A 25,134-nucleotide genomic window follows, 5' to 3' on the forward strand; every position below is an offset into this window, starting at 1 on the left:
CATGTGTTGCACATTGCTCTGGGTTCATTGGAGAAGCCGTTCAAGATCTCTTTTAGTTGCGTCAGAATGAACACTATGTACGAATGTTTATTTTAAGAAGCGAGGTGCTATTTGCCTCATTTCTATTCTATGTCGAATCACGTAATTATTATCTAGTAATTAAAAAATGAATCCACTATGTGTCAGAGGAATGAAACACAATTTTGTTTGGATTTATTTATTAAATAGATGGTAAAAAGAATAATATATACAATATTTAATTACTATTAATCACTATTTAGCAGTAGGTGTTGAATATGTGTGTCTATTTAGTAAAGAGAAAATGGGGTATGCGCAAATTCAGTAGGTTATCCTTTATCATTCTTTAATAAGAAATGCAAGAAGTATTCCTTGTCCTCATTCAACTGAGAAATGTCGTTGGAAGCAATCAGATAAGGAATTTTGCAGGTGTCCACTCAGTCTTGAACGCAACATCTCTCGTTATCTTTTGATGATTCATTCCCGTTCTGCCTAATTCCCCAGAAAATGTATGTAAAAGTTTAAAAGAGAAGATAAGCAGATATGCATTAAGTTATTTTAAAACTCATATTTTCAGACAATTTTTCTTCTTAAAATGTAAGGAAGCTAGCAAACTAAGATAAATCTATATCTAAAGTTTGGAGTTAAACACTTCTCTAATTGCTATGTCAAAATTCCCTTACCTGTTAGCTGGATATTTGGAAGCCAGAAACCCTCCTGGCACCTGTGTGAGAAGATAACCCCAAAAGAATGATGAATCTACAGCGCTTTCGACTCCTACGGACCAATTGTATTTGAGTTCCTTTAAGAAAAATTGAGAAAAAGGGAAAAATTAGAATGTAGTTGAAAACATTATTTCTAACGGATGTAACGAGGTACTAACATACATAGGAGAGAACTAGAGTAGAACAGAGTAAATTTAAGATATTTTAAAGTAATCGTTTGTTAGATGTTTGAATGCGTCCATCTTTAATGTAATATTTTGTACGGAGGACACAGTTGCTCACTGAAAGAGCGCTTACCTCTGGTGCGAAAGGTCCCTGGTTCTATTCCCGGCCAAATAAGTTTGTGGTAGATGACAACGTATACGTGGGCTTTCTCAGGGTACTTCGATTTCCTCCTACATCCTCATTCCACTAATTATTCTATCATCATTCATTCCCTTAATCATCCGTCTCCCTTAGCCTACGTTAAACTGAGATTTCATTTCAGTATTTTGTTCAAACTGTAAGGTTACCAGATGCCACAATTTAGTCGGGATAGTTTTTCTCTTTTCGGTCCTAGTCCCGACTTTTTTTAAACTAAGGAGGGACGTGAAAAATGCCTCCTATTTTTAGTTAAGCAAGCAGTTATTTTTATTTTGAACATTTAATGTTATATTTTCTTACTAAACTTATAGCATTCATTGCTAACACGTATAATTAAGATAAATGCATATACATATTCATGGCATGACAACAACGTTCTTAATTTTTAACACCCTCAAAGCGTATTCATTGATATACAGTGTTTAAATTGATTTCAGTCATAAGTAGTAATAATTTCACCTAATTTATGGTCTGCAATCAATGATGGAAGTCAATAAAGTATTCGAAGGACTCAAGCAGTTCAATCAACGAAGCAAAAGTAATAAATAAATAAATAAATTGTGTAGTTTTGAAATTAGTCATAGTTGTGAGGAGTGCTCTAAAGAACATCCTGAAAGTCTCCGAAGATCGGCAGACGGTGGAGGTGGAGGGGACTAAAGATAAGTTTATTTAATTTTTTCTAAAATATCTGAAAAGCTATGGAGCCTACTGGAAAACATTTCGAGTACTAAATTAAACTACATTAAATTGACTACGAAAATTTCCTAGTTTTTTAATAATAGAACTTTTTGTCTAATATTTGATTAAATTTTATACTATTATTTCTATTACGTTACTTATGCTTGTAAGAAGTCAGAAGTTTAGTGAACATATTTGCATTCTATATATCCTTTGGAAAATTGCCTTGTTAAAATTACTTACTGGTAATTCTGTACTATGAACGACTTTTAATGTTCATTTGGGAATGAACATTGATTACGGAATTGGTTGATTATTTTAAAAATTATTGGAACATTGATTAAGGAATCTGGGAATTATTTTAAAAATCAATTCTTCTAGCTATCCTGTATAGCATTCAACAGTTATCCTGTATAGCATTTAAATTTCCTATCAATAAGTGCGAAATGTTTACCAAAACTACTTCTAGGGATGTAACGAGTCTTATATGGTAGTACTTTGTATACGCCGTATAACCACCTAATATGTTTATAGTCCAACGTATATAGCCTTAAATTTACGAGAGAACGAAGGGGATGTAATAAGCTATATTTGTGAAAATAGTCGGGAATATACCTACCAAAAATTCTAACCTTACACCACTGACTACATCCAAAGCCAAATACTCGAATGAGTCCGCACTTTTCTTTTGGGAAAATGGTTTTCGCTAAATTTCTTTTAATGTGTGATTTTTCGATTCTTTATATCTTCTCTGGGGTCCAGGTGTTCATAAAGTGTCCAAGGCCACGTCAGCCCACACTGCTAATTTTGTAAAACAATATCGCTATGACGGTGCCGGATTTTTGATCTTGGATGGCATCACATGATAGGTATGGACAATGCTGCATATATTCCCGCAGGATACTCTGGCGAATACGATCTATTAGAACGTTATCCTGTGCGAGTGACAGTTTTGGTGTCACTTGCTGGTTTTTATGTTTAAATAATGCTTTAAATTTAAATGTTGTTTTATGTCAGTATATTGGTATTGATTTATATATTTTAAGTTATTATTATTATTAGGTTAAGAAATCCAGATCTTGGCATTGGGTGATTAATTATAATTATTATTAATTGCATGTAAATGTAATTGTTGTATTTACTATGTATATTTATATTATTTCTATTTTCAGTTATTACATAAAAATACCTCTAGTAAAAAGAATAGTTAGATAGCAACTCTGTTTCAGGGAATAACAGTCAGTTTCAAAGCATTCAGAGAAAGCTTTTTGGCAGGAGAACCTTCCTCCACACCGCTCGTTTTTTCTACATAGCTTATGATATGATAGCTAGATTTTTACAGAGAAGGGGTCAGTTGACCGTCAGTCTTGGGGGAGACTTCGAACAGTCTCCAAAATGTAGTCTATAGGACTTACTCGGCTCGGTGAGCCGAGTGGGAGCTTTTTCTCCCCGTAAGCGAATATTAGGTCTTCAAGTAAATGAAGGGGGAGTATTACGGAGGTCTTGTTTGGACTCGTTAGGTTCTCCGAGTCTTAAATAGGGTAGAAGGCATGAGCTATATTAGGTTCTACCTTCTAGTAGGTTTTCATTTTAAAGGGACTTCTTTCTTGAACTATAATGAGGTCCTGTAAGAAGAAGGGATATAGAAAAAATAATTCTTATACTAATTCAAGGAACAGATTTTTGCTAGGGAATTAGGCCCTGTAGAATTTGGACAAGATTTGATCCTTGAAATGCTACATTCCATATTTAGGTGGATATGGCATTTAGATTAACAATTCCCTGATAGAATTTTTGAGTACGTGTTCAAAACTGAAGCTGTATACGGCTTTGGTCGGTTATAAAGTAATTTGTTCCTCTTGCAGGACACATTAGGTTTTTATGAATACTCTGAACACAGATTCCTGGGTTCGATCCCTCGAAGTAGACTTGTGAGAGGCTACTGATAGAGTTTTTAGATTATTTTTTGAATCACATCTATTTCAGGGAGTATGGTTCTTATTTAACCTTTACCTGCCAAATCTATTTAAGGATCTTTCGCTACTATAAGGCGAACTCATTCTCCTTTCCTACCTATTCCTATAATAAGTATTTAGATAGATATCCTTTTAGTGCATCTCCTATTTAAGGGGGTACACGAAATAGGGTTGTAGGCCAGGGCTTTTGATGTAGTGAGTGAATGCCCTTTATAAGTTAAAGTTGACCGAGGACGCTTTTAGTGAGGGCTAACCCTTCTGTCTGCCCCAGGCACATAATTAGAGAAACCTTAGCTTAATGAAGTTTACTAAAACTAGAGAAAAATTAAGGAATTAGAGAACAGAATATCTAACATGAATATCTCATGCACTTTTAAAGAAAGATATTTCATAGAATTTATCAACTCTTTCTGAATAAAATTTTAATAGAGGTACTAATGTGTTATGATTTCATATGTAGATAAGATCCTAAGTTATAAACCTGTTTATTAAGTGAATTACCCTAGACATTACTTATTTTGTTTTAAGATACGCGTCTGAATATAATTTATTATATTCTACATCTATTTTTTTAAAAGTTTGTCGAAAAAATTGTCCATTAGAAACGGAAAGAGTCAGTATGCACAGGCTGACAGATTTATGTAATACATTAAATAAAAGTAACTATATTACTATTTTATTCGACAAACACCTGCAACATCGTATAAGCTGTGCATATGGCCCTAGGTTTCGTTTAATTGACAATAATGACTGCTAACACAGGCTTCAGGTAGAGAATAGTATCTGGAATATAAGGATATCCCACGTGTGGAGTGGCCAACACGCTTCTTTGTCCTTAATCAGATTGTACATATCTGAGACACTCTTGGATGTCCGATTGTAACCCGAAATTCACCTCCCAGGACTGTGCATTACCACGAATGGGTGCTTGTAAAAGAGTGGGATGTATTTTCATAGGGGTTATTTGATAGCCTGATCCGCAATGGGAAAACACGCTGTGCATCTGCATAGCCGTTCGGGTAATTAAAATTAATACTGAACATTTCTGCCTATGTCAAACAAAACCAATTGTGAATTGAAAGTATGCACCCACACAGAGTAGTTGCCTTGTAATCAGCATTTGCTATGTTTCTGTCATATGATCATCAGCATAGTTCTGGGATATCTCTCCCACAATTCGATCCCACAGATCGTCTTGGACACAAGTGTATTAAAAATCCATCTCTAGATCACCGACTTATCTAGTAATTGAATTATTCAACTATTTTATTAATCAAGCATTTTATACAACCCCAATATTGTATTATTTTTTAAATAAAAGTGACTTAATTACAAACGACCATATTGAAGTTATAAAGATTGGTTAGTTGGAAACCCTAATTATGGACTTAATAAGGGCTTTCTAGCTGTCGTCTCCATTATGACTTACATTCAGAAAGGTGTGAATAATCGAAATATCAAACATTTAAGAAATTTCACAAAGACATTTTTCCATAAGAAAATTGTGGGGGTCCTTTACAAAGCGTGACGAGACTATACTTGTACAAAATTTATGAGAAAAACGAAACGGTAAATCTTTATTTATCGTTTCGTAAGCAACATTAATCATAATTCAAAAACTCGCCAGTTAATTGTTTCTAGTGAGTTTCTTTTGCTGAGCTATAGCAAAAAGCCAATAACTTCATAATAATAATTACCATCAGTTGTATATACAAAACAAAACCTGTTTGTTTCTATTAGAATATATGAGTTATTTACATCACATTCGCTTATTAACGCATTACAAGTATGTTACGTATACATAATGTAACACACTTTGAGAGAAAGCATTGGAAAGTTTGCACTTGTATGAATCTGAAAGGAACTCAGAAAAGGATAAAACTTATATATATTTGCACCCTCGATTGCAGTGGAAAAGATTTGTTATTATTATCAAGAACATGAATAAGAATTGCTACAAAGAACGACAAGGGAAGTGATGGGGTAGCCCAACTGCATGACGTCATCCAACCATTATTGTGTTTATCTCTATTTTGCTTTCAAATTGTTCTTTTCCCCTTACATTCTTCACATTTTGTCCCCCACGATTTTTCTGTTTCTGTTATTGATTCCTCTTCCATTTTACTACTTGCTACTCCTCCATTTAGAATCTACGGCACTTTTTTTTTCAAGGTTGTAGAAACATTTTGAATGAGCTAGCTTGTAGCTTCACCCATTTTCTCTTTTAAGCTCTCTCTGTACGCAAGGTTGCCAGTAGTTTTGATTTTCTGCTATTAAAACTTAACACATTTTGATTATGATGGGGTTTTAGCTATGTTACCAGTGTAGTATTTCATATGTTTATTTTCCGGAATGAAACTATCTCACTATGTCCAATCCCGTGTAATATCAAGCATAATTGCAAGCAAGTAATTAGAGAAATCACACATTTGTATGTGTATGTGAAAATGAAGGAGGTTGATCTGTTTAACATCATGACACACGTTTACAGAAGTGAAAGCATATGTTCTATGGTTATATCCTTGAAAGATACTTCAAGTTAATGAGTAAGGAAAAATTGGTGCAAATAAATTATCAGAGAAAGCAGAGTTCTGAGAAAATTTATGAACACGATGTTATCGCCCAACAAATTTGCATGTCTTGAAATTGAACCACGTAGCCTTGCGACTTAGGTGGACACTCTACTCAGTGGCAAATCCACGGGGGGATCCACGGAGTCCGCACCCCCTAAAACTTCCTAACTCAACATATATTTGTACATTTTCTCAATAAAACTATACTTGTTTAATAGGAAAATGATTGGTATAGCATGATAATTTGATCTTACAGTTCATCTGTACTCTTTCTCGTATAATAAAAACAATCATAGTTATATAATTTTTTCTGAAAATATAGGTGGAAGAATTTTACAATTACTTATCGTCTTTGCGCATGCAGAATAATACCCGTTCAATCCTACAAAGACGTCGTGCACACCTCCGAATCTCGGAACCCTCCGAACAAAAAATTCTGGGTGTACACCTGACCCTACATATGATACCTGTGTGAGGTACTAAGCAATAGTTTATTCACTTAAATTCTTTGTTGTTTGCATTGTACTATGTAAAGTATATGCATATGTGAATTGTTCTATTAATGCAATGCTGTGATTTAAATAGAATGTATGAATATTTACGAATGCAATAAATGTAAGAGACGACTTGTATGGAATCCAAAGGAGTGCAAAGGGCGTAGTATCAGGAGCTATCTCACTAAGTGTAAAACTAAGAATAGTATCGTTTCGAAATGAAATGAAATTTTTGAGTTTTACGTTCCACGATTAGGCTAAAGGAGACGGTAATGATGAGAAATGAAGAAAGTGAGAGGAAACGGGAGAACCCCGAGAAAACCCACGCACACGGCGTTTGTCCACCACAAAGTTCCTTGGCGAGAGCAGGGTTTGAACCCGGGACCCCATACACCAGAGGTGAACGCACTACCACTTCTTTTTTTTTAAACTTCCTGACTTATTTTCTACTTCAACCACTTTTCAGGACTACTAGACACGACAGGGACACGAACACAGAAATATCGAGGACAGTTAAAATTCCACCCTTGCTACTACAGAGGGACTCGAACCCCCAATAGCTTCACCTCACTATCATCAGCCTAACGCCTCAGACCGCTCGGCTACGCCCACCGGCTACCACTAAGCTAGCGCGGCCCCTCATTTGGAATTGATTGAAGAAAAGGAGTCTTCCGCAGAGTGATTGGGTTTTGAATGCATGTATCTTCTTATGAGTATGGCTCAAGTGCAAACGTCGGACTTTACTGTACTTAAAAAAATTGTAAGAAGGTGTAAAGAAGTTTGATGCACTGTTGTCTGCAGGTTGCTTAAAAATAGTTAAATGACGCGTAGAATTTGGCAAACCCTTATAAAATTATAGCTAACAGAATTTAACGATAAAGTAAGCAAAGATTTTTTTTGTATTGTATTGTCTTGTCTTCTTTTGTATTGTCTTCTGTATTGTAGTATTCTTTCCGTTATTCTCAAATAAAATATTTACAGTACGCTTTGCTTGCATTATTGTTGAGATGCTGCTACACATCCCTTGAATTCTTTTCTTCTTCCTCAATCTCTGTGGTAATATTAGCTACTCAAAATTCTTGTTCACAAATATGTTGAAATTAGCTACAGGCAGGAGCGGATTAAGGGCGGAGCCAATGGAGCTCAGAATCAATTGCCCCCCCCCCCCAAAAAAAAATTCCCCTCTTTAATACTAAAATATAGCAATCAACTTATTATATTATAGGCTTCAGACCCATGCTAATTTTTTCCCCGCTCCCTACGCTCGTGGTATCGCTAAAGTTAGAATAAGTTTGCTTCCACCAGCGTCTTCACGATACCTATTTTATGAGGGAGGGAGCTACTTTGGGCCTCTATTACAAACCAAATTATTAGCTTGTGGTGACAATTCCTTTGAAATATCTCTGTCATTATTTAGAGCAAATCTAGGAGGTTTTCCAAATCTTCTTAACAACAAAACGTTCCTATTCAAATCAATTTGGGCTCTCTGACTAAATCATTTCCTAAGTGAAATACTAAAAAATCATTCCTTAACAAGATGTCTTGGGAACAGTTACTTAACACGCGAAAAGCATGATGAAATGTTCTCCCATTAATTTTGAAACGTACAATTGCTATCTTGTTTATCAGAAGAGAATTCTGAGTAATTCTTTTTATTCGTGTGTCGATATTCAATATCTTAGCCTTAGGTGAAAGTAAATCCTGTCTAATTATTGATATCTGCGAAGCAGACTCTAATACAGCATCAGCATTCTTATCTTTAATCAAAATGGCATTAAGATCATACTATTTCGTGTAGTAATGGAGGATTTTTACAACATGACCCTTATTTCCTAATACAGTGTTATCTGTAAATATACTTCCCACATTTGCAGATATTATGCGTTTAAAGACTATTTACGCAACAAACACGCATCTTCTGTGTGAAAACCATGACCACAAAAAGCGTAAATGGGATGTTTGTGCTTGATTCTGTATACTGTGTTACACTGCAGTATATGAGCATTTAGCTGTTAATAATGAATGTAATTAAACCTATTATTGTAAACTTGGAGCACATTAAAATATTACAGCATAGTTCTCGGTGTTTCGATAAGCCTATGAGGCTGTGGAAGGCAGCAAAGAAAATTTATTCGCTGAAATTATTCGTAACATAGGGCCCCCTTGATATAGTCGGCTCCAGGGCCCCAAAAGCCTTAATCCGTCCCTGGCAACAGGAATATGGAATCCTCAGAAGTCAGATTCCAGCATTCTAGTAAGTGACAATGATAAATAAGATATGCAAAATAAATTACGGTGTGGCAATGTAAATACTACTACAAGGAGAAGGATGAGCAAATAAAAAAATATGTTTTTATTAATAATTTTAGAGAACTTTTATTTCGAAAAGATATTGAAATACTGCTAAGCACAAATAATTAGAAATTTTCAACTTTGAACTCAACATAGTGCAAAATTATATAGCTAATATCTAAACTAAATATTTACTGGTTAATTAATCATCATCTCAAATAGCTGGATTTAGGTATAAAATGGCTAAATTGGCAACACTGGTTTTGTGATGATGTGTGTTACTAGTTTGATTTATTTGTGCATGTGGGAAAGTTGCGAACTAATTTCCTTGTTTACAAGTGACTTCAATCACATGGCAGGATTTTCAGAAGTATTGGTTTTGCTTGAGATTTCTTTTATATGCAGTTTTTCAAGAAAATAAAAAGAATATGCTGAACCAAATCAAAATTTAATGAAAGCAATCGTGTACATACTGTAGGCCATTTTGGGTTTAAAGATAATACACTGACTATTTGTTACAGGCTGAAATGTTCCCGCATGTCCAGATAGAATTTCATGTACTCTTGCGTCATCAGAGTGAATATTTTATTTCAGTACACAGAGGTGAGAGTATACATAGAGCTGTATCTGAGTTCGCTACTTTCTAATTCATGTACAGTAGTTCTCTAATTGTAAGTTAGTGGTTACAATGTAAACTCAGGATAATACAGGCAGGTACAGGAGTCCATATGCATTAGTTATAACAATAAGTGAATTTCATAGTTCCTAGAAGATAACAGCACATGAACACAATAACAGCAATTTTCACTTTTCCAATACACAAAACAAAGAAATAATTTTTCATTTTCTTTGCACTATCATTAAAACATGTTCAAGCATTTAATACTTCAATATTAAAGATGTCGATATCGATATCAAAGATGTCGCTGCAGTACACACGGGCAATAATCAAAATATTACAAACAAAACAAGGAAAGAATCCGTAAAGAAGGAATGAATCCGTAATAACCAGTTATAGATGATTGTAACATGACTGTACAATAGTCGTGATAAATTATATGTAAAAAAAAGTCATACTATCGGGGATCACAAATTGAATATACTGCATATTAGCAGAATCAATTTTTTAGTTGAGTTGATTTTTGAGTTTATCGTCCCGTTCAGCAGCGAGGCTATATGAGACGTGGACCTACTGATTAACGTGGAATCCGAACCACATGAGCTCCCGCCGGGAATCGAACCCGGGTCTCCCGCGCCAAAGGCGCGTACGCTAACCGCTTAGCCACGGAGGAGCTCAGAATCAATTTTTGATATCACTATACTAATAGAGTGTACTTGAGAGCATCAGCTGCTTGTCTATTCCAGTGGTCAATAGTGGAGGGGGTTTATGTACATATATATACAGTGGTTGGACAAAAATTCTAAAACGTTTCCAAAAGTGTGAAAATCATACCTAGTATGGTGTGGGGCCTCCTTTTGCGTCCAAAACAGCTTAGATCCAATGTGGAATGGACGTATACAGCTCCTGAATCGTGGTGTGTGGAATTTTGTACCATTGTTTCTCAAAAACATGCTCCAGTTCCTTATGAAATGCTGGTGGAGGGTAATGAGACCAAACACGCCTTTCTAACTCACACCACAATGGCTCAATGATGTGCAGATCTGGTGATTGTGGGACCCAGGAGTGGTGTGATAATTCCTGGTCATGCTCCTCAAACCATGATTTCACCGTTTTTGTAGCGTGACAGGGTGCTAAATCATCTTGGTAGATGCCATTACCATCAGAGAACAATATTTGTACCATGGGTAGAACCTGGTCCCCCAAAATGGCCTCATACGCCTTAGCATTCATCATTCCATGCAGGGCTATGATGAGACCTGAAGAAAACCACGATATTACTGCCCACACTGTAACAGAACCACCCCCATGTTTTACAGTTGGGAGCAGACAGTCTGTATCATAGGCCTCCGACGATGTTTTCCATACGTAAACACGACCGGTTGTTGGAAACAAGGTGAAGGTCGATTCATCGGACCACATTACGTGTTTCCACTGCTCATGAGTCCACACCTTGTGGTCCTTGCAACACTGGATACGCCTCTTCGCATTTACTGCTGTGACCAGGGGTTTGGCGATAGCGGCCCAGTCTGAATTACCCGTCGCACTGTTTTCACTGAAAACGGATTCTGTAGGAAAAATTGAGTTCAGACGTAATTTTCATTGCAGTGGTCTTTTTTTTAGTTGCTACAATTCGTTTTAATGCCCTCCGGTCCCTATCTGATAGGATTGTCTTTCGACCACTGTTGTGCTTTGCAGACGTCGTTTGCCCATGAATTGTGTATGCCGTCGTGAGATTGGACACAATGCCTTTCGATACTCCCACAATGTTTGCCACTGTTGCCACTGAAGCTCTAAACAGACGGGCACCAACGATCATGCCTTTTTGGAAGTCTGTCAGGTCGCCCATTTTACCGCACCACTTTCACACCACGAGACTCACAGGTGAACTGGTTACTGCTGACGGAAGAGGAAGGTCCACATGACACATTGAAAACAAAAAACGATCGGCAATCGCAACACGTGTTGTACAGTGGTGGGCCAAACTTACGTGTCCTGTATGAAGTGTTTTTAATTTTTTTTGTCTATCCCCTGTACTTTGAATAATACTCGTATATCAATTTTAATAACAGTTCTCACACTTCTGTCTACCACACAAATAGCTCTTTTAGTTGTTTTTATTAAATTCAATATGAGCTTTCTTTTTCTTTCTTTTTTACAAAGTTGGAATGCAATTATTTTGTGTGATGACTGGCCCACTAGGACATGTCCTGATACGCTCTCCAAAACATCATATTATAAATAAAGGTATAAGTTTTTTTAAATAACAAATTCTCGCACGATTGTTATTAGTAAAGAACCCGCGAAAAGTGCAGTGTGCCCTTTACATAAGGCGCCCTTACAAAGCTTAGCTATTCATGTTACTAAAACAATGTTGGAATTTTGATATTTAAAATGGTCTCCATATAACACGTATTTGAGTCTGTATGGGCTCCATTTTGGTTGACTTGTCCGCCACCCTCGTTAGTATCCCAGACAGGTCTAACACAACAGTAGCTTTAACAATATTATAACAAAAGCAAACTAATAAATGAGCCGTGAATTGACTTCTAGCCACCACAGGGGCGGATCCAGGACGGACTTCTGGGGGCAGCGGTGGGTTGTAATATTCCTACTTATAGTTACTTTTAAGAGCTCCAAACTCTGGGATGGGTTTCATTTATATGTAAGAAACTTTCCTCTTCTGGGGGGCCGATTGCTCACCCTGGATCCGCCCCTGAGGCAGCCCTGTAAGGTAACACAGAAAACCACTCATACCTCCCCTCCCAAACGCCCTTCAACCTACTCAACATATAAGCACGACAACAGCAACTCCGCAAAACAAACGCAGAAACCCATGAGGTTGATACAGTGTTGCCAGACCAGTCAATTGGAAAAGCACGAGATTTGAAGCTAAAAAACAGGAGAAAACAGTAGACACATACAGTGGATAAGCTTGCATATGTGTATTATTTTTATTCATATCAGTTTCATTTTTTGTATATAGTTTAATGGTTTTAGTGAATTCTTTGTGATTCTCTTAGTGATTTTTCTGGTGAGTTTTTAGTGAGTTGTGTTTGCATTGGCTGGCAACAGTGCTTTCAGTGTTCTATTCAAGTTGTGTCTGTGCATTCGACAATGTGTTGTGAAGTGCAACTAGGCAAACATATTCATTCATAGTTTTAGAAAAACATATTTATTCATAGTCTTTAGAGAAACACATGTTCATTAATAGACAAGATTTACATGTTCGTAGCAGTGTTTTAGAGTGTCAGTTTATGTGTGACCGAAGACAAAGTATGATGGTAGCAAGCAACCATGTGGTTTAGCAGCAAGCAAGCAACAATTACTGCAGAAAGAAGTTAAGATAAGTAATTCATTGTACTAATATTTAAAAATTATAACATTATATTAACATATGAACAAAGCATGTCATATTTGTCATATTAACGCATGTACCTTTAAATAAGAATTGAAGTAAGTAACATCTAAAATATTCGTCAAGTCTTATTTCTCGTTCCTCCATGATATCTGGGTGAATCAGTAATATGGGTTTAATCATACAGTTCATCAGCTGTGGATGTGATATGCGTGATTTGTAAATAAAGTACATAAACATATCACCCCTTTATACATCATCATTTTTTTTGGTCCTCCGTCCACCGGATATCAGAACGAGAAACGTGACTTTGCATTGTTTGTTCTCGTGTGTGTTTGTGTGGGTGCTGCTGTCATAAGCAGGACAGAACTGTTCGTATCAGTACAGTGGTGTGTGTGCATTCAACCCAGCTGAATTCAAGGTTACACGTTTGTAGGTCACTCAGAAGTGAAAAGTAAAATATATTGTCAGTGGTTTGAGTAGTTGGACTAAAACAATGGCAGAAGTGCAGTTGGGTCAATTAATTAAGAAACGTGCTTCGGTCAAAGGTCAGGCAACAAGAATACAGACATTTCTTCAAAAACTACAGAATGAAAATAAACCTAGCATACAAGAAGCAAGAACGAGGCTAGTTGCACTTGAAGGGTTTTTTATTAAGTTCGATGAGATACAGTCAGCAATAGAGCTCTTAGATGAGACGGGTGAACAAGAAACGCACAGAATTACATTCGAGGAACTGTATTATGATTCAAAGGTTAAGTTACAAGAATTTATTGATAGTTTTGAACAAAAAACGGATTCAGGGACAGCAAATAACAAAGCTACAAATTCTAGCAATTCAGTACAGTTGCCTAAAATTTCCTTGCCCACATTTGGCGGTAAATACGAGGAATGGTCGCCCTTTAAGGACATTTTCATTTCCCTTATTCACAATAATGAATCATTAAGTACAGTTTGTAAGTTTCAATATTTGCGCACATCGCTCAAGGGAGAAGAATTTACATTAATAGCAAATCTGCCAACGGTAGAAGTAAATTACGAAATTGCATGGAAGCTTCTTGTTGAACGCTACGAAAACAAACGGTTGATAGCTTCGACGTATGTACGAGGGTTGCTCAATATCAAGCCAGTAACGAAAGAAAACGCTAAAGACATTAGACAATTTGTAAATACTGCACGCAGTAATTTTCAAGCCCTTGAAGCATTGAATTTGGACAAACCTTTGCATGACGTACTACTAACACAACATTTAGTAGAAAAACTTGATTCGGCAAGCAAAAGGGAATGGGAAGCTGAGCAAAGTAGTGACTCCTTTCCATCGTTATCGGAATTATTTTCATTTAGAAGGTCGTTGTCAAATGTTAGAAAACATTCGTCCTACTCAATCTGAAAGTACTTATGACAACAAAAGTGTAGAGTCCAAAGCAAAAAGAAAGAATAACAGTCAAATGAGTTCGTTTGTTTCTGTGCTTCCAAATGCATGTAATATTTGCCGTAGCAAAGAAACGCATGCTGTTTTTCGCTGCCCAGAATTTCTGAGTGCTAACATTAATCAAAGAAAGGAGCTCGTGAAGCAAAATAAATTATGTTTTAATTGCTTAGGTAATAAACATCAAGTAAGGGCATGCAAATCAAGTACTTGTAAGAAATGTAATTTTAAGCATAATACACTGTTGCATGAAGATATTACTCAGGAGGTTACTAACAAAGACAGTTCAAGCAAAACAAATAACAATACTACTAACGTACCTAAAGTTAAGTAACAGAATCAGGTTAAAGTTCAACCACAGGACTCTTATTGCTCATTTAAGATTAATTATGGTCAGCAAGTCTTATTAGCAACAGCGTTAGTTAACGTAACAGACACTAAAGGTCGTTTTCAACAATGCAGAGTGTTATTAGATGCAGCATCTCAATCGAATTTTGTAAGCGAAGCTTAAGTTCATAGATTAGGTCTCAAGAAAACGAAAAATCGTGTTCCCATTAGAGGTATCAATTCTGTAACCTCCGAAGCTCAGTACAGTGTTGAGGTTCATATTTATTCAAGAACATGTGATTTTAATGCAGTGGTCGATTGTTTAGTATTGCCAAACATTACGGGTTGCATACCTTCTAAGGATATTGATTACAGTAATTGGAACTTTCCAAAGAATATCTGCTTAGCCGATCCAAATTTTAATCGCTCGTCGTCAGTGGACATGCTTATAGGTGCGGGGTTATTCTAGTCTCCTTGAGCCAGGCCAGAAGACTAGAAAAGGACATTATCCAGTTTTGCAGGAAACGAAGCTAGAATACGTTGTCGTCGGAAATATGCCTTCAATACCCGAAGAAGCCAACCAGTCGGTAATTTCATGTTTTGCTCAGATGGAGACAGGCTTGGATACACAATTGAGAAAATTTTGGGAACTCGAAGATCTTCAGACTAAGATTTACACGCCGGAAGAATAAAATTGTGAGAAGCATTTTTTACAAACTACAACCACAAATGAAGACTTCAGGGAAAAACAACAACCAATCATACTTGGACTGCAAGATGGTGTTAAGACTTTAGGAATGGCATGGATTCCATTAACAGACAAACTTGTAATTTCGAACAAAATTTGTAAACAGGGAACTGCAGTAGAACGTAATGTTGCAATGACAAAAAGACAAGTCGTCAGCGTAGTGTCATCTATCTTCGATCCATTAGGTCTAATCGCTCCAATTGTCATCAAATACAAGAATTTCTTACAGAAGTTGTGGAAGACAGGAATGGATTGGAATGACCCATTAGACACAGTCCTACAAGTTGAGTGGAATCAATTAAAGTCTTGGTTACTTGCGATGGCGAAGATACAAATTACAAGAAACGTAATGTCTTCGGAGAACGTTAAGGAAATTCAATTACATGGTTTTTGTGATGCAAGTGAAGAAAAGTTTGGAGCAGTAGTGTATATCAGGGCTACAGACTATCAAGGAAACATTGAAGTTAATTTACTTTGTTCAAAGTCGAAGGTTGCACCACTGAAGAAGCAAACCTTGCCTAGATTGGAATTATGTGGAGCACTGTTACTTGCGAAGCTAATAGACAAAACACTCTCCATATTGAAAATAGAGGTCAGTGGTATACACCTGTGGACAGACTCGACGATAGTTTTATCATGGATCAAATCACCTCCCAATCGTTGGAAGACATTTGTATCCAACAGGATGGCTCAAATTCAGAGAATCACATCAATCAATCAATGGCACCACGTGCCTAGTAAAGAAAATGCGGCAGACATAGTTAGTCGAGGAGCGGATCCCAACACTCTTATTCAGTCTCGAGAATGGTGGCATGGTCCAGAGTTTCTTCACACAGCAGAATGGCCATGTCAAAAACAAAATGAGCCGGCTAATATTCCAGAAGAGAAGAAGGTCATGATAAGTTTGGTGGCAGTTCATGAAACAAGCTATATGAAAAGATATTCATCGTTAAACAAAATGTTGAGAGTAGTAGCATATTGTTTGCGATTCAAACAGAATTGTCTTTCCAAGAAATTAGAAAGAAAAACCGATAGTCTTGACGCTTCGGAACTTCGTTTAGCGTTACACAGATGTATCAAGATAGTACAACATACTACCTATCATGAAGAAATATTGAACTTGCAGCAACAAATGGAAGTTTCAACAAAGAGCCCAATCAAGGATCTTTTTCCATTTCTGGACACGGAAGGAATGCTAAGAGTAGGAGGAAGATTGGAACATTCAAACTTGGAGTACGACAACAAGCACCAATTCATTATACCTGCAGGTCATCATTTCACCCATCTGATAGTCAAAGAAGAACATAAAAGGTTGCTTCATGCAGGACCACAGCTTCTTATTGCATCTTTGCGTACCAGATATTGGATTCCAAGAGCTAAGAAGATGGTCAAAGCAATAGTACACAATTGTTTGGTTTGTTTCAAGTGGAGATCAACAAGTTCATCACAGTTAATGGGACACTTACCCAAGGAGAGAGTAAATTAAGCAAGACCATTTGTACACGTGGGAGTTGACTATGCAGGATTCTTTTATGTCAAGCCCACGACTCGCAGCAAAATTCAAATGAAAGTCTATGCAGCGTTGTTCATCTGTTTAGCCACTAGAGCAGTTCACATAGAAATAGTTTCAGCCTTAAGTTCTCAAGCCTTCATCGCAGCATTGAAGAGATTTATTGCTAAGCGAGGAAAATGCTTATCTATCTGTAGCAACAATGGTTCAAACTTTGTTGGCGCCAATCGATAATTGCAACAATTTTTTGAATCCAAGACTAACAGAAAGGACATCCTGGAACACTCAGCTCAAGAAGGTTTAGAATGGAAATTCATTCCTGCCAGATCTCCTCACATGGGGTCATGGGAAAGTTCAATAAAATCCATGAAGTACCACCTACGGCGTGCAGCAGGAACAGCAAGTCTGACATACGAAGAGTTGAATACGTTACTTATTCAAATTGAAGCCATTCTAAATTCAAAACCATTGACAGCCATTTCCAACGATCCTACAGATCCAATGTATCTCAGTCCAGGACATTTTTTGATTGGAGCTATACTTCTCAGTCTTCCGGAACCAGATCTACTGGACGTACCTATCAACAGACTAGGCAGATGGCAACGGATTCAACAAATGAAGCAGCATATTTGGAAACGTTGGTCAAGGGATTACCTCAACCAGTTACAACAAAGAAGAAAATGGAAGTCAGCTCAGCCTAATCTTCAACCGGGCATGGTCGTATTGTTAAAAGAAGACAATGTTCCTCCTCAAGTGTGGAAGTTAGGTGTGATTAAAGAAGTTCATCCGGGTAGTGATAATTTAGTGCGAGTGGCAACTGTGAAGTGTAAAAGTGGCATTTTTCGGCGCAGTGTTGCTAAATTAATTCCTTTGCCCCTAGAATATTAATTGATTGTGTTCAATCAAGGAGGGGGAGGATGGATAAGCTTGCATATGTGTATTATTTTTATTCATATCAGTTTCATTTTTTGTATATAGTTTAATGGTTTTAGTGAATTCTTTGTGATTCTCTTAGTGATTTTTCTGGTGAGTTTTTAGTGAGTTGTGTTTGCATTGGCTGGCAACAGTGCCTTCAGTGTTCTATTCAAGTTGTGTCTGTGCATTCGACAATGTGTTGTGAAGTGCAACTAGGCAAACATATTCATTCATAGTTTTAGAAAAACATATTTATTCATAGTCTTTAGAGAAAAACACATGTTCATTAATAGACAAGATTTACATGTTCGTAGCAGTGTTTTAGAGTGTCAGTTTATGTGTGACCGAAGACAAAGTATGATGGTAGCAAGCAACCATGTGGTTTAGCAGCAAGCAAGCAACAATTACTGCAGAAAGAAGTTAAGATAAGTAATTCATTGTACTAATATTTAAGAATTATATCATTATATTAACATATGAACAAAGCATGTCATATTTGTCATATTAACGCATGTACCTTTAAATAAGAATTGAAGTAACATCTAAAATATTCGTCAAGTCTTATTTCTCGTTCCTCCATGATATCTGGGTGAATCAGTAATATGGGTTTAATCATACAGTTCATCAGCTGTGGATGTGATATGCGTGATTTGTAAATAAAGTACATAAACATATCACCCCTTTATACATCATACAGTGGTTCCGTTTGAATGTAAATCCGGGGAGGAGGCAATAAAATTTGCCATTATTAAGGGGACAGTAGTCAAAAAAGCAGTCCAGAATTCATTTCCAATGAACTACGTTGAGCAAATGAAAGGGAAAAGTCCCAATTTATATTAATATTATTTGATACACACGTGTGTGAAGTAAAACGTCGTGGAAGAGCAAAGTGGAGTGGGAAAATGTTTTTCATGCACGTAGCGATAACGTAGCTATATGGTACAGTCACACGTGATCGTGGCGTAAGACGATTTCTTGCTTACGATCGTGCAGAAATGATCTAAGCCACTCTTCCAACCCAAGTCCCAATCTAAACAACACTTACTTGTAAAACGCTAACCATAATGCATATAGAAGATGACATACAGTTGTATTCTTTGGATTCATATTTTATACAGTAAAGCTCTATAGCCATATGCTCTACAGAGCTTTTTGTATTATAATAGAGAAATTTCATCTTTTCATGTGAGGAAACATTGAAAATTCAATATTAATAATAATATATTTCTTTAACTTCTCGAAGTAAGGAAAAAAGCAGGAGATTGTTCACTTTTCATTTTCTTTCACAGTAGATCAGTAGAATGTAGGAAAAGCAGGAGATCTCCTGCAAAATCAGTAGATTTGGCAACACTGGGTTGATATTCATTCTTTATTAGATTTTGGTACGATACAAATATGTATTTCTTCATGACTTTCGCACCAGTCTTTTGAACGCGTTAAAAAACACAGCAGATGGGTACCTTTACTTACCCGACTTTGTCAACTTGTATATTAAAGGGTAAAGAAACACTATTATTAGGAGTGCTGTAAAGTTTGATGTTTGCTATAATGTATGTTACTTCAAATATTTAAAGATCAGCATACTGAGCTTACAAAAAAGCCTAACATTTAAAAAGAAGGTTACAAAATGTTCAAATTTCAAATTTGTATTCAATTCTTGTTTGATACTAAATGTTTTTATGACTACCACCTATTGACAATATCTTAAAGCAGCATTTTCCTATCTTTTCAGGAATACCAGGTGACAGACTGAAAAAAGAAGGCGATTTTATTTTTCACTGAAAAGATTAGTATTACTCGACAAATATGCTAGCTAATGGCATAGCTGGGAACAACAGAATCGTTTCAGACTTTGCTTGGAGGCAGGTGGTGGTGGACAAAATTCTCCACCGATATAAGTAGTTTTATGGTTTCCATTAATATATTAGTATAGACTACTATTGATCAGGCACATACGCAGGAATTTATTTCAAGGGGGAACATAGCTTTTCACGAGGGTCACCTTCAATATGAAGATAAATTATATTAAAATTTGTCAAATGACCCCTAAACTTAGACTACATTTACTGAACTTAGACTACTTTATAGAACTATAGTTTATCAATTACGAAAATATTAAGTTTCTTTCCTCCGGGCTTACAGTTACATGTACTATACTTCTTTTGGATATTAAGCTTTCTCCTGGCTAAGCGGTAGCATACACATCTTTGGCGTGGGAGACCCAGGTTCGATTCTCGAGGAAAGCTCATGTGGTTCGGATCCCACGTTAAGCTTTAGGTCCCCGTCAAATCAAATCAAATCAAATCAAATCAAATCAAATCAAATCAAATCAAATCAAATCAAATCAAATCAAATCAAATCAAATCAAATCAAATCAAATCAAATCAAATCAAATCAAATTCTTTTGGACATTAAACATTTCAACAATAAATTTATTAACAATATAATAATCTTGAAGTTGAAGCAGTTGTCTATGCACCAAGAAAGAGGACATTTTTTCAATGTCCTAAATACCCGCCCGGGCCATTTTTAGGGTTTAAAAACGAAGAGATGTCCGGTTAAAATGAGAAGCCTGGTAACCCTATAATCATTTTATCTCTGATTTTTTTTTTAAGAAAAAGATCGTGTTCTTTATAAGTAGTATATGCGTAGAAAGTAAATGTGTCATCGTCGGGAAAAACAAACAACAATCTTCTAGTTAACATTATGTTTTAATACACACAAAAATACATAAATAAATAAACAATTTCTTCCAAGTAAAATAAAAACTGTACTGTTGACAACCAACAATATAATTTTTAGGGGCATAAAAGATCGTCTTTAATTTTTATTTTCTTGAAAAATACACATGAGAATCTACCCTCAAGTATGTTATGTTCTTTTGTTCAAATCGATGTAGTCTATCGACTGATTATGCCTTATATGTGTGCAACATAATAATAATCAAGAAGTTATAATAACAATAATTTAAAGATGTGTCTCATTAGTCTTAGTGTACACTGTTGTCTTGCTAGTGTCATAATAGAGAGCTTAATGAGAGTATATTTTGGTGTTAGTTTCACCTCAATACGTTCAAGGGTTCTCACACAGCATCAATTTTTATGTCTATAAATTAATTCTTTCTTCCTCCATTTTCTTGGAAATTATGCATGAGCAGGGCCGCCCACAGGGGGAAGTATGGCGCAAGCTGCACCATTGAGAAAAATTTTGGGGGGGATTTTACTCTACTTTCGAACTAGCAATTTTACTGTCGGAATAGCATTAAAACATGATTTTGAGAAGCTAATTTTTAAAAATTTTCCGGGGTGTACCCCCGTACCCCCTGCTTCGATACTCGATGAATGAACGACCGCGCAAGTAGCCGTATGAAAGGAAAGGTTGGTTCGTTTTAAGAGAGAAGGGCCGCCCACAGGAGTGATGAATGGCGCAAGTTGTGCCATCGAGAAAAAAATTGGGGGAATAAAAAAATTGGGGAAGAATTTTACTCTAATGTCGAATAAGTAATTTTGCTGTCGTCAGAATAACATTGGAACACGATGCGATTTTTTTTTAAATCTCGAGAATGAATCCCCCTACCCCCTGCTTAAAAACTCTATGAATTAAGTACCGCGCAAGTTGCTATATGAAAGGATGGGTCTGGTCGGTTTATCGCTTTGTGGATATATCTGGATCAGTCTGGATCAGTGGGTGAAGAAAGGATTCAGTAGGCCTTACAGGTGTTTGTTGAATATGTCTGGTTTTCCATACCTAACAATATTATACCAGATACTTCTGTCATTACCAGCAACGAGTTGCTCAGCAGAGAGGATTATGAGTAAAGTAAAGATTGTAAAAAAAATAGACTAAGAACCAGCATGGGAGATGTATGGCTCTCCGATATGCTTGTCCTTTCTTCCAAAAAAGACATTTTAGAATGCATTCCCAACAGCGATATTATAGACAAATTTACTTTGTCAAGTGAGCAAAGAAAAAAATTATTACTCTATAATGGACATCAAGGGTAGGTTAATGTCACCACCACGACCAGTAATAATTTAATCCAACAAAATCATTCCTGTAAAAAAAAAAAAAAAAAAAAAAAAAAAAAAAAAAAAAAAAAAAAAAAAAGTATGAGCGGCCTTAAAAAGAAGTGAAATCACAAAAATGAGCGCCAAGTTCTGGTGAAGAACAGTTACAAACACTCAAGGAATCACTTTCAAATTTAGATTTGAAATTTGCCTATGTTGTCTGTTGAAAATTATAAAGTAGTTTGACATAATTGTGAGCTAGTGGTAACCATACAGACAACAGCCAAGTTTCAAATCTAAATTTGAAGTGAGCCAGTGAGTGTTTGTAACTGTTGTCCACCAGAACTTGGCGCCTATTTTTGTGATTTCAATTCTTTTTAAGGCCACTCGTACTTGGCTCTTTTACAGGAATGTTTTTTGTTGTATATCACTTCTTTTTGTAGGCTAATTTCGAGGATAACATTTTCTTTTGGTATCAAACTCAATAACTTGTAACTTGCGTCTTACTTTTCATGTACAAGGGAATTATATCAATATTTTGTAAAGAAAAAAAATAATACTACTAATTGTAAAAAAAGAATACCTGTGCCATACACAGTGTGTAGAAGTTTTTATACCCTTCAATATCCTTATAGAACATATTTAGTATTGTACACTACCAAGACTACTAATAAAAGTAATGCCATTTTTATAATTACTACTGTCTTTACTACTACTACAAGCATTCTATAATACTACTACAGGAAATAAAAACAACAACAAAAATAGCAATTACTAGTACTATAAAAACTACTGCTACACTGAGCAATTGTTTTTAGAAGGCTTGGGTTTTGAGGAGGGAAGAGATTATTAGTTTTAGGGGGGAGTGCGCCATCAGCTTTGGGGGGGATGGGCACCCCTGTGCATGAGTATGTATATCATTTTGTTCAGTCAGCTCTATCGATTGGTAAATGGACCGATTTTATATTATGTAGCCCAACTCCCAGATTGAATTTTTCCCAGGAGTGATATCGATTGGTAAATAGACCGCTTTTATAACAAGTAGCCTAACTCCCAGATTGAATTTGTCCCAGGGGTAATATCGATTGGTAAATGAAACGCTTTTATAACAAGTGGCTTATCTCCCAGCTTGAAATTTTTCTCATCAGTGATATCGATTGGTATTTGGACTGCTTGGAAATCAAGTGGCCTAACTCCCAGATTAACTTTTTTCCCAGGAGTGACATCGATTAGTAAATGGAGCACTTGGATATCAAGTGGCCGAACTTCCAGATGGATTTTTTTTTTCAGGAGCGAAATTTGAAGTTGAATATCTCATGAAAAATTTATATTTTTATTGTGTTAGCAACCAAAACCATAACTATGAAGTTTACAATTTTATCTTTCTGTTTACAAGATCTTGATTTAAAGAAAAGCGTGCATCTATAGAAGCGAATGAAAACAATAGTCTCTTTTTTCATCTTCTGGAGTTAGCCCACTTGGCATTCAATGGTTCATATATGTCTCTTTTGGAGACATTTTCCCACTCGTAAAGCATTAATAATGTTGAAGAATTTATTTATTAAGTACTTCGTACAGGGTTGCCAAGCGTCCCAATTCTGTCGGGACCGTACCGATTTCTGATTTATTTGTCCCGCGTCCCGATCAGACTTTCGTCGGGACGCATTTTGTCCAAATTTATCGATCTTCAGAGTTAATTAATATTTTACTGGGTCATTTTTACAAGACAATAACAATAAATTGATCAAGGCTAATGCTAAATTCTGCAGGAAGAACACGAAATCTCTCTTTTGCATTTTTAAATTTAACTTTACCAAAGGGAATAGCCAAAGAAAAGACTTGTTTAGTTGATAATATGTTTCAGTCATTCTTTAAAGGAATTAATTTGATTGTAATAAAAACTAAACATTCTATATAGCTTCCTTTTTAAACGCTGTTTGTGTTAAATAAATTAGAATTGTTTCAGTTTGAATTCGTTGTATGATGATAGCCAAAGAATAAGGCTTGATTTTAGTAATACTTTTTGTCAGTAATTCCTTAAGAATGTTATACACTAATTTCTGATAAAAAATCTATATAGTTTTGTCTCTAAACTTTGTTTATGTTAAATAAATTGTAATTGTTTTGGTTTGGATTTGTTGCATATATTGCTTATACATAGTGATGAGCAGTAGGTGGGAAAAAAAAATGCCGCATTCATTCAGGTTTGTGTTATTCAGCTGATTTCTTACATTGTTTTCAACGACTCGTCATACGTGCACTCGTCTCTGGGGAAGGGGAAAGGGTACTTCAACACCGGTTGTTTCGTCTCGATTTTTTCTTAAGAAAAGTTGGCAACCCTGACTCCGTATGGCGCATTCAATGAGCGAAGGAGTCAAGCCCACTTTTTTCGTCACTTTGTACATATTTTATCTTTAAAAAGATCTCTATCTGATGTTTCTTTCAGAACTTAAAAGAGTAATGCCCATATAATGTAAATAACTCTCTACAATGTCAAACAAATAAATAAACTTTTCCATTTATTTAAGCTTTCCGTACAAACTTTACGTCTCACAACGTTAGTAATGTGACTTGATTCTCTTGTGCTCTGAACACCCTATATCTACAATAATAACTATAGTAATACGCGATTAAGTAGCAGATTATGTGTACATTTAGATTCTACTTTGCGTTCTCTTAAATTTCTCATACATACTCCTAACAGTGACGCACTTAATTTTTTTTTTCGTAACAATACCCACAGACGACTAAAGTTATGTTTTTGACACTTATGTAAGGTTTTTTGGTTAAAGGTAACAATTGTATTGATTTCAATTGTATTGATTGTTAGGGTCGTCAAGTCCAGGAGGCTTAGGTGGGCAGGTCATGTAGCTAGAATGGAAGAAAGTAGAAACGCTTTCAAAGTCTTGACTGGTAGACCCATAGGAAAACGACCATTAGGAAGACCTAGGCGCAGATGGGAGGATAATATTAAGATGGATCTCGCAGAGATAGGAATACAAAGTAGAAACTGGATGCAATTAGCTAAGGATAGAAGTCAGTGGAGAGCTTTTGTGAACGCGGTACTGAACCTCCGGGTTCCATAGGCCATAGAGTTAGTTA

At 36.0% G+C, this 25,134-nt stretch overlaps 1 protein-coding gene across 1 annotated transcript in view; it reads right to left on the bottom strand.

The window, feature by feature from the left end:
• VGlut (Vesicular glutamate transporter) overlaps window positions 1-25,134 on the bottom strand; it is a 436,140-nt gene that overhangs the window by 90,385 nt on the left and 320,621 nt on the right. The window contains exon 6 of the mRNA XM_081759097.1: window positions 702-820. Within this exon, the coding sequence (XP_081615223.1) occupies window positions 702-820 (119 nt within the window). The remainder of the gene's footprint in view (window positions 1-701; window positions 821-25,134) is intronic.

This window comes from Thermobia domestica, chromosome 5 (assembly GCF_964235325.1).
Source record: "Thermobia domestica chromosome 5, izTheDome1.hap1.1, whole genome shotgun sequence".
NCBI lineage: Eukaryota > Metazoa > Arthropoda > Insecta > Zygentoma > Lepismatidae > Thermobia > Thermobia domestica.